Genomic DNA, 15,719 nt, shown 5'->3' with positions numbered 1-15,719 from the left:
ACGAAGAAAAACCAGGCTGGGTGGGATGGCTACACATCACTCCTGCAGTGATATCACCACACAGGCGGAGAAAGGAAACCAAAAGTGCTCCTTCAGGAAAAATGAAAACCAGACCAGACCAGAGTAGGCTTCCGGGGCGTGGCTATGTGAGCGTTAATAATAAGGGACAGCGAGCCTCGATCCTCATTCATACCAGACACCGGTCACTCAGAGGTGAGTTTAACTCTGTTTAATCAGCTTTAACTGACAGATTAAAGCAGTTATTCACTTTACTCAACACTCTGTTTTCCTCAATGCAGTAACTGCTGACTCCGTAATTTAGGGCTTAATCCACTGACTGAGGTCCTTTAGCACTGTGATTATTTATAGGGGATCCCCCTTAATGAACTCAGCCTGTACAGTGGTTATGGGAATTCTGCCAATTTTCCATAATTTCCTCATGATTCAGCGGTTGAGATGTAAACAGAGTCATTCGGAGTGATTTGGTGTGAGGTGGTTGATTGTAGAGACTCAGATCTCTTACAGTGATGGTGATGGGAACCAGGGGTCGCCGTGACTACAAGACGGACATAGACATTCTAAAATGACACTTTAGGCCAAAACCTTCTCAAAACGATCATAAACAGTGTCTCAGTCATCAGGCAGTGAATTCATCACCATCTCATATAATAACGTTCTGTGAGGGATGACTGGAATTCCCCCTAATCCTACTGAATTCAGTGTTACAGAGCTAGCGTCCTGGCCTAGTCCTGGACTACACAGGATTGTGAATGGAGATTCTACATTGAAAGGAAAATATAGTCCATGACTAACATTAATCCCTGTCCAGGAAACCAGTCCAAGGTGTTTATTTGTGTCGAACTCTGTCAGTCTTAATTCAACAGTGTGTATTCGTTCAATACTGTAGATATTAATGAAACAATGAATGGTATTCAGTGAATACTGTAAGGGTTAATTTAGGATATTGCAGGAGTTGAGTGAAGACCGTAGGTGTCGACTCAGCACTGTAGGAGTACATTCAACTCAATAGGAGTTAATCCGGTCGTGCACAGCCTGTTTATCAAGTGTTTAATCAAGTTTTTACATAAACAGTTAAGATGCACACAGTCGTTCAGAGTGGTTTGGTGTGAAATGGTCAGTTCTAGAGAAACTTCACAGTTCACAGTGGTGGTGATAGGAACCAGACGTCCTCTAAAAGCTGCCCAGTAAAAATGTTTATTATATGAAATGGTTATGAATTCACTGCCTGATGTCTGAGACACTGTACTGAGAAGATTTTGGTCTAAAATAACTGAAATCCATTCATGGTGGAGGGATACATGAACAATGTTGTGAGGCAAAACAGGCCCCAAAGAAAATGTATTTTTCCGGATTTATCAATATTTTACCATCTTCAACACTCCATATAAAAACTCAGAAGACTTGTGTAGGTTCACTGGCGGTGTTGGAGAGTAAATAAAGTGAGTATATTTGTGTTGTAGATATGGCGACGCCTGGTTCCCATCACCACCACTGTAAATAAATCAGAGTCTCTACAATCAACCGTTTCACACCAAACCGCTCTGAATGACTCTGTTTACCTTTCAACTACTGCATTATTCAGAACAGAAGCATGTAGTAACCCAATAGACTAACACAAGGTTGTTTTCACTGTAGTTTCTAGAGGGCCATTAGCTCCCCCTTGTGGATAATCTTGTTAAATGTGAGTGAGTGAGTTATAAGCCAGCTCCATGAGGTGCTTTGCCTCTAGTAACTGGAAAACCTCCCCTTTAGCAATATTGGAATATTGTTTTTGCAGATAAATAAATAAATTTTTTTCAAATATATTTTTGCAGTTTATTGATTCATTGATCCAGTGATGGAGCTGATTGTGAAGCTCGTGAGCGGAGAGTGGCGCAGCGTGAGCGTGAAGGCGAACGCCACGGTGGACGAGCTGAAACGTGCGGTCGCGCGGAGTTTCAGTGTGGCCCCCTCACGTGTGCAACTCTCCACGGGCAACGGGCTGCAGGCGAGGCTGGAGAACGAGCTCACTCCACTGAGCAGCTTCGGCCTCAGCTCGGGCTCCACCGTCATGCTGCTGCTTCTCAGGCAACTCCAGGTGTTTGTCAAAAACCACGAGAACCAGACGACAACCTACGACGTGACTGAGGAGGAGACGGTCGACGAGCTTCTGAGGAAGATCTACAACAAGGAGAAAATCCCAGCAGACCAGCAGAGGCTGATCTTCAACGGCAAACAGCTCGAAGCCGGGAGGAAGCTGAAGGAGTACGACGTTGTGGACGGAAGCACCATTTACCTGGTCCTCCGTCTGCGAGGAGGCTAAACAGAACAGGCCTGGCGTCCTTTACAACACTATTGTTAACACGCCCCCCTCAACCTGTCTCACTATTTTAAGTTCTGTTCCATTACTTTATTAGGAAAAGTCAAGTTTAGTAAAGTAGGGTGAGGGATCGAGCTTCCGCATTAGAACTGACACGTTTCCCGTTTCAAACCTGAGAATAACGGCAAACACAGCTGTTTATTTGGCATAGCAATAAAACATTTTTACAATCTTTAACATTTTAAACCCATAAAGTTCGATTTGCTGGGCTTCAGGTTGTGAACTACTGCATCTGTAACACGTGACGGCTAATACAACTTCATAACTAGCCTAGCTAAAGGCTAAAGGCAGGAAACTATGCCTGGTGGTTGGTTAGTGTAGTGGTTAACACCTCTGCCTTCTACTATGTAGACTGGGGTTCAATTCCAGAGCAAGCGCCCTACACTATACCAATAAAGGTCCTTGGGCAAGACTCCTAATACCACCTTCGCCTACCTGTGTAAAATGATCAAATTGTAAGTTGCTCTGGATAAGAGCGTCAGCCAAATGCCGTAAATGTAACTATGGTTTTAAACCAACGCTTATAGACAGACAAGCAGTTAATCACAAAACACATGTAGGTTATATTCAAACTTCTCAAACACACATTAATATTTAAAAGGTTGCAACTTTAGCCAGTTAGCATTCAGTTTACTGCAATACTACTTCATTAATCTGCTAGTTAGCAAGCTGAAACCTACAAACAACAAAAATAAAGGTGAGACACCACAATTTGAAGCCAGAGCTTACAGCCAAACCAGTAGTTATTTCACACAATGTTTGTTGGTCGTGTTCACACTTCTCAGAAAACACATTAGCGTTACAAATTTTGCAGTGTTAGCCGGTTAGCATTCAATCTGCTATGGCGAAACTTCGTTAATCTACTAGCTTGATAGTTAGCCAGCTGAAACCTATAAGCAGAGCAGCTGTTCACTAAATTCGTGTAGGCTGCGTTCAAACGTCTCAAAATAACGATAGCATTACAGAGTTTATATGGTTAGCTGAATAGCCCACTGCTAGCATAGCTGGGGTTGTTCTAACAGAAATGATCCCTTTCCGCCACAAGTGTCCACTTGAATAGCGCCGATGGACACTTCCGAGTGGTCAAAGTTGGCACGTTGATAAATAAAGTGCTGAAAGGAACCGCATTTCACAGAGCTGCATTTCTCCTGTTAGCCACAGAACTCATTTACATTGATATAGACTCCATTCGCCTGGAGCTAAGGCCTCGACGGCTTTGACAGTTTCTTGTTACTTGTTTTGTCTGTTGGATTGATATTAAAAATGAAAACTTTTAAAAATGAACACTTTCAACACTTTTTCTCTTTTGTTAATGTATAAAATAAATAAAAATGACTGTATTTATGATATTTAATATTTAAAAAATGGGGATAATTTGTAAAAGAACCTGCTTTTTGTTATCGTCGGCGACATCTGCAACTGAAGTCAAAACTCAGGCCTGTCCAATAGGAGGAGAGGCCACCGATATTCTTCAATCCCATTGGACAGCCCTCACTTTTGGTTTAAGTTATCCAGTTTAAATCCTACTTTGGGAAATCTTTTCCAGTGCCGACAGTGTGTCTTTACCTTTTGTTGATTTTTTAAAGATTTAAAGGTCTAAATAAGTTCTGTTTGTTATTCATTCTAGGCTGCATGCAGTGCTACAACTGTTATCCTTAGCAAGAGTGACCAATATATGTTTTAAGTGATGATACTATTCATTAAATTATTGCTTTGTTTAAAACTCCTGGTTTTGTGCAGTTTTTATGAATGAGATGAATCAATTTTGTTCACTGTTCAAGAAAAACAAAAGCAGTGCATGTCTGTGTAATTCAGTGTGTGAGGTGGAAACAGAGGGTTTGGTGTGAAATGGTTCTGATTTCTTTACAGTGGTGGTGATGGGAACCAGGGGTCGCCATGACTACAACATAGAAATTGCTATTTTATTTACAATCAGTGAACATACACGAGTATCTGTAATGTTTGTAATGGTAAAATAGTTGTAAACCTGAAAAAAATACGGCTTTCTGGGGACTATTTTGCCTCACAGCGACCTGCATGTATCCCTCCACCATGAATGGATTTTAAGGCCAAAACCTTTAAAAACTTAGACGTCTCAGTCATCAGGCAGTGAATTCATAAGTGCTTCACATAATTACTGTCTGTGAGGAGCTTTTAGAGGTGGACGTCTGGTTCCTATCACCACCACTGTGAACAGTTCTGACTGAGCAACTTTCTCTAGAGCAGAGCGTTTCACACCAAAACACTCTGAATGACCGTTCACATCTTACCCATAAAAGTGGTTGACTATAAACCATCTTAGTGTGAATTTAATAAAGCAATTATCTCAACTTTTCAAAACAAATTTCAACTAGATTTATTTATTTATGGATTAAAAGGCACACTAAGAGCTGGTCCATCCAGTATCTACTAAAACACCTGCAGAAAGGTTTCATGTTTGGGATGACTTTTTTAAGTGATACTTTTTTAACCCCACAAACAGAGAAATTCCACCTCTGCATTTAACCCACCCATGAGGTGAAACACCACATACACACTAGTGAATACACACATACAGGGCAGTGAGCACACCCAGAGCAGTAGGCAGCCCTATCCACAGCACCCAGGGAGCAATTGGGGGGTTAGGTGTCTTGTTCAAGGACACCTCAGTCATGGAGTGTCAGTGCTGGGGATCGAACTAGCAACCTTCCGGTCACAGGACCAGTTCCCTAACCTCCAGCCCATGACTGCCCCCAAGTGACTTCCAGATTTATATGGAATGGTAGGAAGCCAAGAATAAAATACCCCACATTACTACTGGTTAAAGACAAGGGTTGGACAACACCACCAAATCTGGGTGGACAACTTGGACCATTAAGTAAATGGTGAGGTGAAAAGACACTGAGAACCCAGTACAACAATTTCTTACACAGGCCTTTACCAGCAATGTGAAGCTTACAAAGATATTACAAGATCCAACAGATCCAATCCAAGCTCCCACACACTAGATATCTGGTGGCATTTAATTAAATGGTACAAATTTGAAAGGCCAACGATATTTTCTAAGTTGGTTCGCTTACAAAGGGAGATTTAAACCAAGCCTGACTGACCAGAGCTTCAGAAAATGGGGAATAAAGGGGAACTGCAGTATGTGGAATTCTCAGGAGTGGACATGAGTTTCCAAGAATTATAAGATCTTATATAATTATAAGATTATAAGAAGATTATACCTCTCCATGGATCACCACCTTATCGTGGTGGAGAGGTTTGTGTGCTTGAAGGACCCTAGGAGCTATGTTGTCTGGAGCAAAAGCTCCTGGTAGGGTCTCCCATGGCAAACTGGTCCTAGGTGACAGGCCAGACAAAGTGTGATCCATAACCACCCCTATGAGGACAACAAAGCAGGACTCGTGTACCCTGCCCGGATCAGGGTTACCGGGGCCCCACCCTGGAGCCAGGCCTGGGGGAGGGGCTCGCCAGCGAGCGTCTGGTGGCCGGGCATTCACTCATGGTGCCCGGCCGGGCCCAGCCCGAAGGAGCTACATGAGTCCCCCCTCCCATCGACCCACCACCGATGGGAGGGGCAGTAGTAGGGGTGCGGTGCATTGTGGATCGGGCAGTGTCCGAAGGCGTGGGCCTTGGCGTTCTGATCCTCGGTTGCTGAAACTGGCTTTTGGAACTTGGAACGTTACCTCACTGGCGGGGAAGGAGCCCGAGTTGGTGTGCGAGGTCGAGAGATACCGACTAGATATAGTCGGGCTCACCTCAACACACAGCTTGGGCTCTGGGTCCAATCTCCTTGAGAGGGGCTGGACTTTTTTCTTTTCTGGAGTTGCCCATGGTGAGAGGCGGCGGGCAGGTGTGGGCTTTCTCATAGCCCCTCGACTCGGCGCCTGTATGTTGGGGTTTTCCCCGGTGGACGAGAGGGTAGCTTCCCTACGCCTTCGGGTTGGGGAACGGGTCCTGACTGTTGTCTGTGCTTATGCACCGAACAGCAGTTCAGAATACCCAGCCTTCATAGAGTCCTTGGAAGGGGTGCTTGAAAGTGCTCCTCCTGGAGACTCGATTGTCCTACTGGGGGACTTCAACGCTCATGTGGGCAATGACAGTAAGACCTGGAGGGGTGTGATTGGGAGGAATGGCCTCTCTGATCTGAACCCGAGTGGTGTTCAGTTTTTGGACTTCTGTGCAAACCACAGTTTGTCCATAACGAACACCATGTTTGAACACAAGGATGTCCATAAGTGCACATGGCACCAGGACACCCTAGGCCGCAGTTCAATGATTGACTTTGTAGTCGTGTCAGCGGACTTGCGGCCATGTGTACTGGACACTCGGGTAAAGAGAGGAGCTGAGCTGTCAACTGATCACCACCTGGTGGTGAGTTGGATCAGGTGGTGGGGGAAGATGCCAGTCAGACCAGGCAAACCCAAACGTATAGTGAGGGTTTGCTGGGAACGTCTGGCAGAAGAACCTGTCAGATTGATCTTCAACTCACACCTCCGTCAGAACTTTGACCAGATATCGGGGGAGGTGGGGGATATTGACTCAGAATGGGCCATGTTCCGCTCCTCCATTGTTGAAGCGGCTGACTGTAGCTGTGGTCGCAAGGTAGTTGGTGCCTGTCGGGGCGGTAATCCTCGAACCCGGTGGTGGACACCCCAGGTGAGAGATGCCGTCAAGCTGAAGAAGGAATCCTACCGGACATGGTTGGCCTGTAGGACACCAGAGGCAGCTGGCAGGTATCGACAGGCCAAGCGATCTGCGGCTTCAGTCGTTGCCAAGGCAAAAACCCGGGTGTGGGAAGAGTTCGGTGAGGCCTTGGAAAGTGACTTTAAGTCGGCTCCGAAAAGATTCTGGCAAACCGTCAGGCGACTCAGAAGGGGAAAGCAGTGTGCCACTAGCACTGTATATAGTGGAGATGGTGTGCTGCTGACTTCGACTGAAGACGTCATTGGGCGGTGGAAGGAATACTTTGAGGACCTTCTCAATCCCACCGACACGTTCTCCAGTGAGGAGGCAGAGTCTGGGGACACGGGAATAGGCTTGTCCATTACTGAGGCCGAAGTCGCTAAGGTAGTTAAAAAGCTCCTTGGCGGCAGGGCTGCAGGGGTGGATGAGATCCGTCCCGAGTTCCTCAAGGCTCTGGATGTTGTGGGGCTGTCTTGGCTGACACGCCTTTTCAACATTGCGTGGACATCGGGGGTGGTGCCACTTGATTGGCAGACTGGGGTGGTGGTGCCTCTTTTTAAAAAGGGGGACCGGAGGGTGTGTTCCAACTACAGGGGAATCACACTCCTCAGCCTCCCTGGTAAGGTCTATGCAAGGGTACTGGAGAAGAGAGTCCGGCTTATAGTCGAACCTCGGATCCAGGAGGAGCAGTGCGGGTTCCGCCCTGGTCGTGGAACACTGGACCAACTCTTTACCCTCTCCAGGATTCTCGAGGGTTCATGGGAGTTTGCCCAACCAGTCCACATGTGCTTTGTGGATTTGGAGAAGGCATTCGACTGTGTTCCCCGGGGTATTCTGTGGGAGGTGCTTCGGGAGTACGGGGTACATGGCTCTTTGCTACGAGCCATTCAGGCCCTGTACAAACAAAGCAGGAGCTTGGTTCGCATGGCCGGCAGTAAGTCAGACTTTTTCCCAGTGAGAGTTGGACTCCGTCAGGGCTGCCCTTTGTCACCGATTCTATTCATAATTTTTATGGATAGAATTTCTAGGTGCAGTCAGGGGATGGAGGGTGTCCGGTTTGGTGACCTCAGGGTCACATCGCTGCTGTTCGCAGATGATGTGGTCCTATTGGGGACATCAGGCCGTGAACTTCAGCTTTCACTGGATCGGTTTGCAGCCGAGTGTGAAGCGGCCGGGATGAGGATCAGTACCTCCAAATCCGAGGCCATGGTTCTCACGCGGGAAAGGGTGGAGAGCCCTCTCTGGGTCGGGGATGAGCTCTTGCCTCAAGTGGAGGAGTTTAAGTATCTCGGGGTCTTGTTCACGAGTGATGGTACAAGGGAGCGGGAGATTGACAGGCGGATTGGTGCTGGGTCAGCAGTGATGCGGGCTCTTTACCGGTCTGTTGTGGTAAAGAAAGAGCTGAGCCATAAGGCAAGGCTCTCGATTTACTGGTCGATCTATGTTCCCACCCTCACCTATGGTCATGAGCTTTGGGTAATGACCGAAAGAACGAGATCGCGAATACAAGCGGCTGAAATGAGTTTCCTCCGCAGGGTGGCTGGACTCTCCCTTAGAGATAGGGTGAGAAGTTCGGTCATCCGAGAGGGACTCGGAGTAGAGCCGCTGCTTCTTCACGTCGAGAGGAGCCAGTTGAGGTGGTTCGGGCATCTTGTTAGGATGCCTCCTGGACGCCTCCCTTGGGAGGTGTCACAGGCAAGTCCACCGGGGAGGAGACCCCGGGGAAGACCCAGGACACGCTGGCGTGACTATATCGCCCAGCTGGCCTGGGAGCGCCTCGGAATCCCTCCCAGGGAGCTAGTGGAAGTGGCTGGGGAAAGGGAGGTCTGGGCTTCATTGCTCAGGATGCTGCCCCCGCGACCCGAACCCCGGAGAAGCGGAAGATGATGGATGGATGGATGGATGGATATATTATCTTATAAGTGAAATATACACTTTCAGGCCTTTAAACGCAAAGGTAGATAATGTAGGGACGTACAGTGGGACAAAATTTAAGGTGGCGTCCCAGCTTCACCACAGCCTGAGTGAATGTCAAGTTTCTTCCACTCTGTACATTAAAGCTGAAGGGGAGAGAGAGCTGAGCACTGATATTACAGTGGAGTAAATTTACATTTATGGCATTTGGCTGACGCTCTTATCCAGAGCAACTTACAGTTTGATCATTTTACACAGGTAGGCGAAGGTGGTATTAGGAGTCTTGCCCAAGGACTCTTATTGGTTGAGTGTAGGGTGCTTACCCAGGTGGGGATTGAACCTCAGTCTATATCATAGAAGGCAGAGGTGTTACCCACTACACTAACCAACCACAAATTATGTGTAACACAACATACAACCACTACCTCCAAGATATGGGAAGATTTGACCCAAACAAATGAAATAAGCAGTAAACAAATAGGTCACCAACAGCCATGTGGGAGTAAGGAGGCCAGTCATGCACACATCTTTTGGAAACGCAATACGATGTGGTTAAAGACATTCTGAGCTAATTGGTACAGCTGTCATCTCACAGCAAGAAGGGCCTGGGTTTGACTTCCCAGCCGGGCGACTAGGGTCCTCCTTTTCTCTGTGGTGGGTTTCCTCTCACAGTCCAAAGACATGCAGTCAGGCCAATTGGAGATAATAAATAGCTGGTGAAGTTGTGATGTTAAACTGCCCCTAGGTGTGAGTGTGTCTGCCCTGCGATGGAATAGCAACCTGTCCAGGGTGTTTCCTGCTTTCCGCCCAATGACCTTTGAGAGAGGCTCCAGCACCCCTGCACCCCAGGAGGATAAGCAGCTTAGATTGTGTGTTACGGATAATGACAGGAATACTTCTAGCAAAAAAGCAATGACAATGGTATCAGATTGAATGTCCTTCTATGAAACAGTGGGCAGAAACGGTCGGACAACTCTTAGTAAGAGAAAAATAGGCGGCGAAATGGACCATATAGCACACCATAGAAACACAGGGATAAATGGATACGAGTACAACTATACTACACCTTTAAATACACTCATTTAATGAATTTCGTAACCACAGACAACCTTTTTTGCCCTCTCCCTCCAGTTTTCAGCGTTTTTCTGACTGTGGCATTCCCTTAATATATATACAGTACATCTACGTATATTTAGGAAAAAACCTGGATGAGCACTTAAGTGAAAAACAAAAATAAAAGTGATATAAGTCGCCTTTCATGCACTATGATGACAAGAATAGCTCATTTTAATGCATTTGATCGTTCCAACAACCGTTTGTATTCAACATCTTTTAAACAGTCAAATAAATTATTATTTTTATTAAAAACATTCACACGTTTATTTAGTAGTGGACCATCTGCAAACATGATGTACATTATAATCCTGTTTAATGCTTCATTCAGTTAAAGCATGTTAGCATTAGCATTAGCATTAGCCAAAATGATTACTCTCAGCTCAACAGTCATTTAACAAAAGTAATTGGAGGAAGATCAGGTAAACTCTCGTCTAGCACAAACATCTGTGGCAACCTGCCACAGACGATGCTAGAAAATCTGTATTAGAAGGCAGTGATTCATCCATACCTGACTTAGCACAGTATCTCAAAGGCACAACTGGCTTCGTTAGAACTGGCCCACACTCTTACAAAAGATGGTTCTTCAAGGGTTCTTCAGTACAGGTTATGGTCCTATGTAGCACCATCAGGCCTATGGTGCGACCCGTGGTTCTTTGCATGGTGAAATGGTCCTTCAGATTGATGGAGAATGTGTTGTAAATGGTTCTAAATAGAACCTTTTGGAAACTGGTTCTATGTAGGACTAAAATTCTTTCTTCTATTGTTATAATGTCAAGCTTGTAACAATAGAAAAGCCATTTCCCGAAAAGTTGTACAACCCCATTTCCAAAAAAGTTGGGATGCTGTGCAAAACGTAAACAAAAACAGAAATGCAGTGATGAACCAATCATTTACGCCCCATGTTTAACTGAAAATAGTAAATAATAAAATAATAGAGATGTTGAAGCTGAGAAATGGTATGAAAAATACACGCCCAATTTCAATTTGACACAAGCAAATGGGTTTCAAAACAGTTGGGACATGGCCAGCAATAGATTGGTAAAGTTGTGTAATGCTAAAAAAAAAAAATCACCTGGTGCAACATTTCACAACTAATTAGGTTAATTGGCAACAGGTCAGTAACGACTGGGTATAAAACGAGCATCACAGAGAGGCTTCAGGAGGCACTGTATTTAAAACAGACACGATCCTGTAGTGGAAATCACTGCATAGCCTCAGGAACACTTTAGAAACCACTGTCTGAGAAAACACTTCATCACTGCAGTTAAAACTCTAAAACACAATGAAGAAACCAGATATGAACAGGGTCCAGAAATGCTGCCACCTTCTCTGGGCCCAAGCTCATTTAAAATAGACGAAGTGGAAAAGGGTCCTGTGGTCCGACGAATCAACATTTGAAATTCTTTTTGGAAATCATAGATTCCGCATCATCTGAGCTAAAGAGGAGAGGAATCATCCGGCTTGTTATCAGTGCACAGTTTAAAAGCCAGCATCTGTGACGGTATTGTATGCCGTAGTGCATATCTTTGAAGACACCATTAATGCTGATGATATATACTGCCATCCAAATGACGTCTTTTTCAGGGAAGGCTTACTTATTTCAGCAAGACAATGTAAAACCACTTCCTGCATATATTACAACAGCATTGCTCCGTATTAAAGAGTCTGGGTTTTAAACTGACCTGCCTGCTGTCCAGACCTTTCCCCACTAATAACAATTGCCATTTTATGAAACAACAAAAAAAAAAAACGCAACAAAAGGCAGCCTGAATTGTTAAGCTGAAATCTTATATCAAGCAAGAATAACAAAACATTTCACTTTAAAAAACTACAGCAGTGTCTCCTCAGTTCCCAAACGCTTACAGAGTGTTGCTAAAAGCAGAAACGATGAAGCACAGGGGTAAACAGGGACCCCGTCCCAACTTTTTTGGATTGTGGTGTTGGCATCAAATTCAAAATGGGCAAATATTTTTCAAAAAACAAAATTTCTCAATTTCAACATTTGACATGCTGTCTTTGCACTATTTTCAATTGAATATAGGGTTTAAATGATCTGCCAGTCAGTGCATTCTGCTTTTATTTACATATTTTTTTGGAAATAAGGTTGTATACAGAGCCACATACAATTCACTATCAAGCTGAAGAATCTTTTCAGCATCTAAAGAACCACGGTTCTCACCACAGAACTCATGGTTCTATTTAGTAGCATTCTTTTTTACTAAAGAACCCTTAAAGAACCCTTTTTATTGTTTAAAGAGTGTTTGCTCCCTAAACCCTGCTTAGATGTCATTTCCTGACAGATGCGAGGTAGGCGTACCAGAACAAGGCAATCATGTTGGCAAACAGCACCCGAAACTGCAAAGAGAGAGAAAAACAGAACAGCTCAGGCAAAATGAGCGACAATTCCATAAATATCCCTGTGGTCACTGGACTCACGCTCACCTGTACAGGAACGTAGTTGATGTTGATGAACTGAAACGGCGTCCAGACCTTCCAGTTCATCTTGAGTGCAGTCCAGAACCGTGTTTTCATTTTGTCCTGGAGGTCTGCAGCAGTCTTACCCTGCAGGAATCACAGAGAGCTTATCTGTAGCCACACAGAGGCGGCCTGTGAAGAACTTGCTATGGTCAAGTTAGCTAGCCAGGAGGCTAATGCTATGTTATTAGCACGCCAGCACCGTCCCGTTTACTGAATAACGTTTAGTAGATACTGAAAAATTTAGAGTTGTTACTAAATAGAAGGTTTATTAAATAGAAGTTTCTGAATTATTAAGAAATGGATGAATATTTGTTTTTAAAACACTGAATAATTTATAGTAAATCCTTAATAATTCAAAGTAGATACTGAATATATTCAAAGTGGACACTAAATAAATGTAAATAATTTACTGAATAAATTACATTTATTTAAGATCTACTTTTAAGTATATAGTGAATAAATTCAGAGTAAAGACTAAATATATTAAAAGTAGATTTACAGTAATTACTGAATAATTTCTAGTAGATACTGAACAGTTTACAGTAACTACAGAGTAATTTATAGCTACTGAATAATTCACAGTAGATACTAAATAATTTACAGTAGCTACTGAATAATTCACAGTAGATACTAAATAATTTACAGTAGCTACTGAATAATTTTTGTATTTATTGAATAATTTAAAGTAGACGCTGAATATTTTTAGTAGATACTGAATAATTCATAGTAGATACTGAATAATTCACAGTAGATACTAAATAATTTACAGTAGCTACTGAGTAATTTTTGTATTTATTGAATAATTTATAGTAGAGGCTGAATATTTTTAGTAGATACTGAATAATTTACAGTAATTACTGAGTAGTAGTTCCTAAATATTCCAAAGTAGATTTCTCTGCACTTCCCGGACATTTCAAACGCCAGGGATGCGGGTCATCTAAGCCAAAGCAGCGACCTGTACGCTCTGCACTCTGAGGCATTTTAAACAGAAGCACAGCATTTTATGTAGGTCAGATAAACCGGGCCTCAACGTTTCTTCCTGAAAAAGCCGTGCTGGGAGCCGTGTACCTCCAGAGCATTCATCACCACGAAGAACAGCAGGAGGAAGGCAGGGGCGATAATGAGGCGCTCCAGCAGCAGGCGCTTCAGCATGCAGTAGGGCTCCGTGGCTGGGAACAGCGCCTCCAGCAGGTGGTAGAAGTAGTGACTGACCGGACCTGTTATGACCAGCCTGCAAACACATCAACACAGGATACACATTAGATATGCACAGACTGATGGATGGATGGATGGATAGATGGATGGATGGATGGATGGATGGATTCAGATCCAGGCTCATAAGCCAGGCAGCTCAACTGATACGAATGGACGGTCTTACCCATACACAGCAAACCGGACGGGTCCATAAAGGTCCACCTCCTTCGCTGGACGGCCTTGTTTGCGCTTTTTCTTTGACTCCAAGTACTGAGAGAGGAGGTTCCCGAGCGCTGAGAGAACGCCACTGCGAACAGAACCGTAACAGGTCATGTTTCCGCTCATCAGTGTTCTTTCACTACAACACCCAGCATGCATTGCACACGGCCATTTTTCTAAATCTGCATGTTCGCGCTACAGAGCGGGAAATAATACAGCCGCCGCAGTGAAAACGAGCTAGCCGGCTAACGTGGCGCTAAAGCAAATCCCATTTAATAGCAGAGCACTGGATCGGCATTACTGTTGACCAGCCACGCTGTTATTATGGCACATCCGGAACAATTTCCGAATAGAACTCCCAGCCGAGGAGGCGTTTTCCGTGACTTTTCCGGGTCGGAAGGCTGAAATTCGGAGCTACGAACTCGAATGCAGCCTAAGAATACAGCTGAGCTAGCGTCAGCACTTCAAACAGGCCGTCACCAAGCTCACCACACACTTACAAAGCCCCGCCCACCTACGAGACGTCATCAGAAGGGGGATTTCGCAGACTTTAAATGGGAAAATGTGTCCAGAGGCCACTGCGACGCCACTGTAAGACTGAAGCCGGCATGTTTACAGTGGAAGCAGTGAGATGGTAACACTTCTCATTTTGGCCAAAGTCCCTCTTTAACTGTCATCTGGAGGGGCCACAAGTCCGCGTCCTGCAGCTGAGCATTTAGCTGCTCGAGCGTTAAAGGCAAAAAACCGAGTTAAACCGCGAGAAAAGGTTCAAACCTTTCACAGATTCACCTCAGGCCTCGTGCCGAGAGGTTCAGTGGAGGCCCTGAGCCGCTGCTGAAAACCAGGCCTTTCCTCTCGAAATGGGGCGAGACTGAAACAACAGCGGCTGATTGGCCAAAAAAGGGAGCCCAGCTTTAAAAACACAGCGCCAAGGTAAGAGCGCAAAACATGACGGCACAGGACAAATCCACACTCAGAAGAGCGGATACTTGACTAAAACGGTGTCCAGGCGAAGTAAAATAAGCGTAACGAGTCTAAAAGGTGCAGTGAGGACCGGCTTCCTCTCACAGCTGCAGCGGGACTTTAGCTTCGCGGCTAATGAACCGGAGTCCGTTGGTCCAAATCGGCGGAGAATCCGCTTTAAAGCGTAGAAATCGAGTCGTTTTGACTGGCTGGCTACGACCCACCTGCATGTGCACTACGTGGCCACCTGTTCGCCACCTTCTCATTCGAACTTTCCGTTCCACCTTAAATGGTGCAGCAGTCCTACTCTGGCGCCTCACGCACCACAACGTTACCGCTGCACCATTTAAGGTGGAACGGAAAGTTCGCATGAGAAGGCGGCGAACTGGAAGCTAACTGACAAATAAGTTCGCTACATTATTATTACACACTTGAAGACCGAGCAGTGAGAAGAGCAGGTGGATGATGGAGACATTTAGAGCCATAATGAGCCCGAAAAGCTGGAGGAGTGAGGTTAACTAACTAGCACCGCACTGACCTGGTGACCGACTTGGTGATAATGGGGTATTTCTTTAATAAAACCAGATACTGCTGCAGTAACCTGCCGGGGAACGCCGGCTCTCGGACGGGGACACTTCTGACCGGCATCGCCACTCCACAGTCTCCAGATTCATTAGGCAGTAGTGAAGGAGAAACGAGCTGCGGGTGGCTCCCGGAGAGCGGGGCGCGTCCCAAACGGCGCACTCGAACACTCGCTCCCTGCGCCCTAGCGAGGGAGCTCTAT

At 45.2% G+C, this 15,719-nt stretch overlaps 2 protein-coding genes across 2 annotated transcripts; one reads left to right on the top strand and one right to left on the bottom strand.

Moving 5' to 3' along the window:
- Positions 1 to 197: 197 nt before the first annotated feature.
- Positions 198 to 3,925, top strand: LOC108434254 (polyubiquitin-like). Its single transcript, XM_017709256.2, has 2 exons — positions 198 to 213; positions 1,836 to 3,925. Exon 2 carries the CDS (start codon positions 1,859 to 1,861, stop codon positions 2,321 to 2,323), a length of 465 nt encoding a protein of 154 aa, XP_017564745.1. The 5' UTR covers positions 198 to 213; positions 1,836 to 1,858; the 3' UTR covers positions 2,324 to 3,925.
- Positions 3,926 to 10,219: 6,294 nt separating this feature from the next.
- pxmp2 (peroxisomal membrane protein 2) lies at positions 10,220 to 15,674 on the bottom strand. Its single transcript, XM_017709255.2, has 5 exons — positions 15,474 to 15,674; positions 13,938 to 14,060; positions 13,628 to 13,790; positions 12,524 to 12,643; positions 10,220 to 12,436 (listed from the first exon to the last, which is right to left on the bottom strand). Exons 1-5 carry the CDS (start codon positions 15,581 to 15,583, stop codon positions 12,368 to 12,370), a joined length of 585 nt encoding a protein of 194 aa, XP_017564744.1. The 5' UTR covers positions 15,584 to 15,674; the 3' UTR covers positions 10,220 to 12,367.
- Positions 15,675 to 15,719: the final 45 nt, after the last annotated feature.

This window comes from Pygocentrus nattereri, chromosome 20, assembly GCF_015220715.1.
Source record: "Pygocentrus nattereri isolate fPygNat1 chromosome 20, fPygNat1.pri, whole genome shotgun sequence".
Lineage (NCBI taxonomy): Eukaryota > Metazoa > Chordata > Actinopteri > Characiformes > Serrasalmidae > Pygocentrus > Pygocentrus nattereri.
Note: the sequence above shows the minus strand (reverse complement) of the source record. Positions and strands in the feature narration are given on the sequence as shown.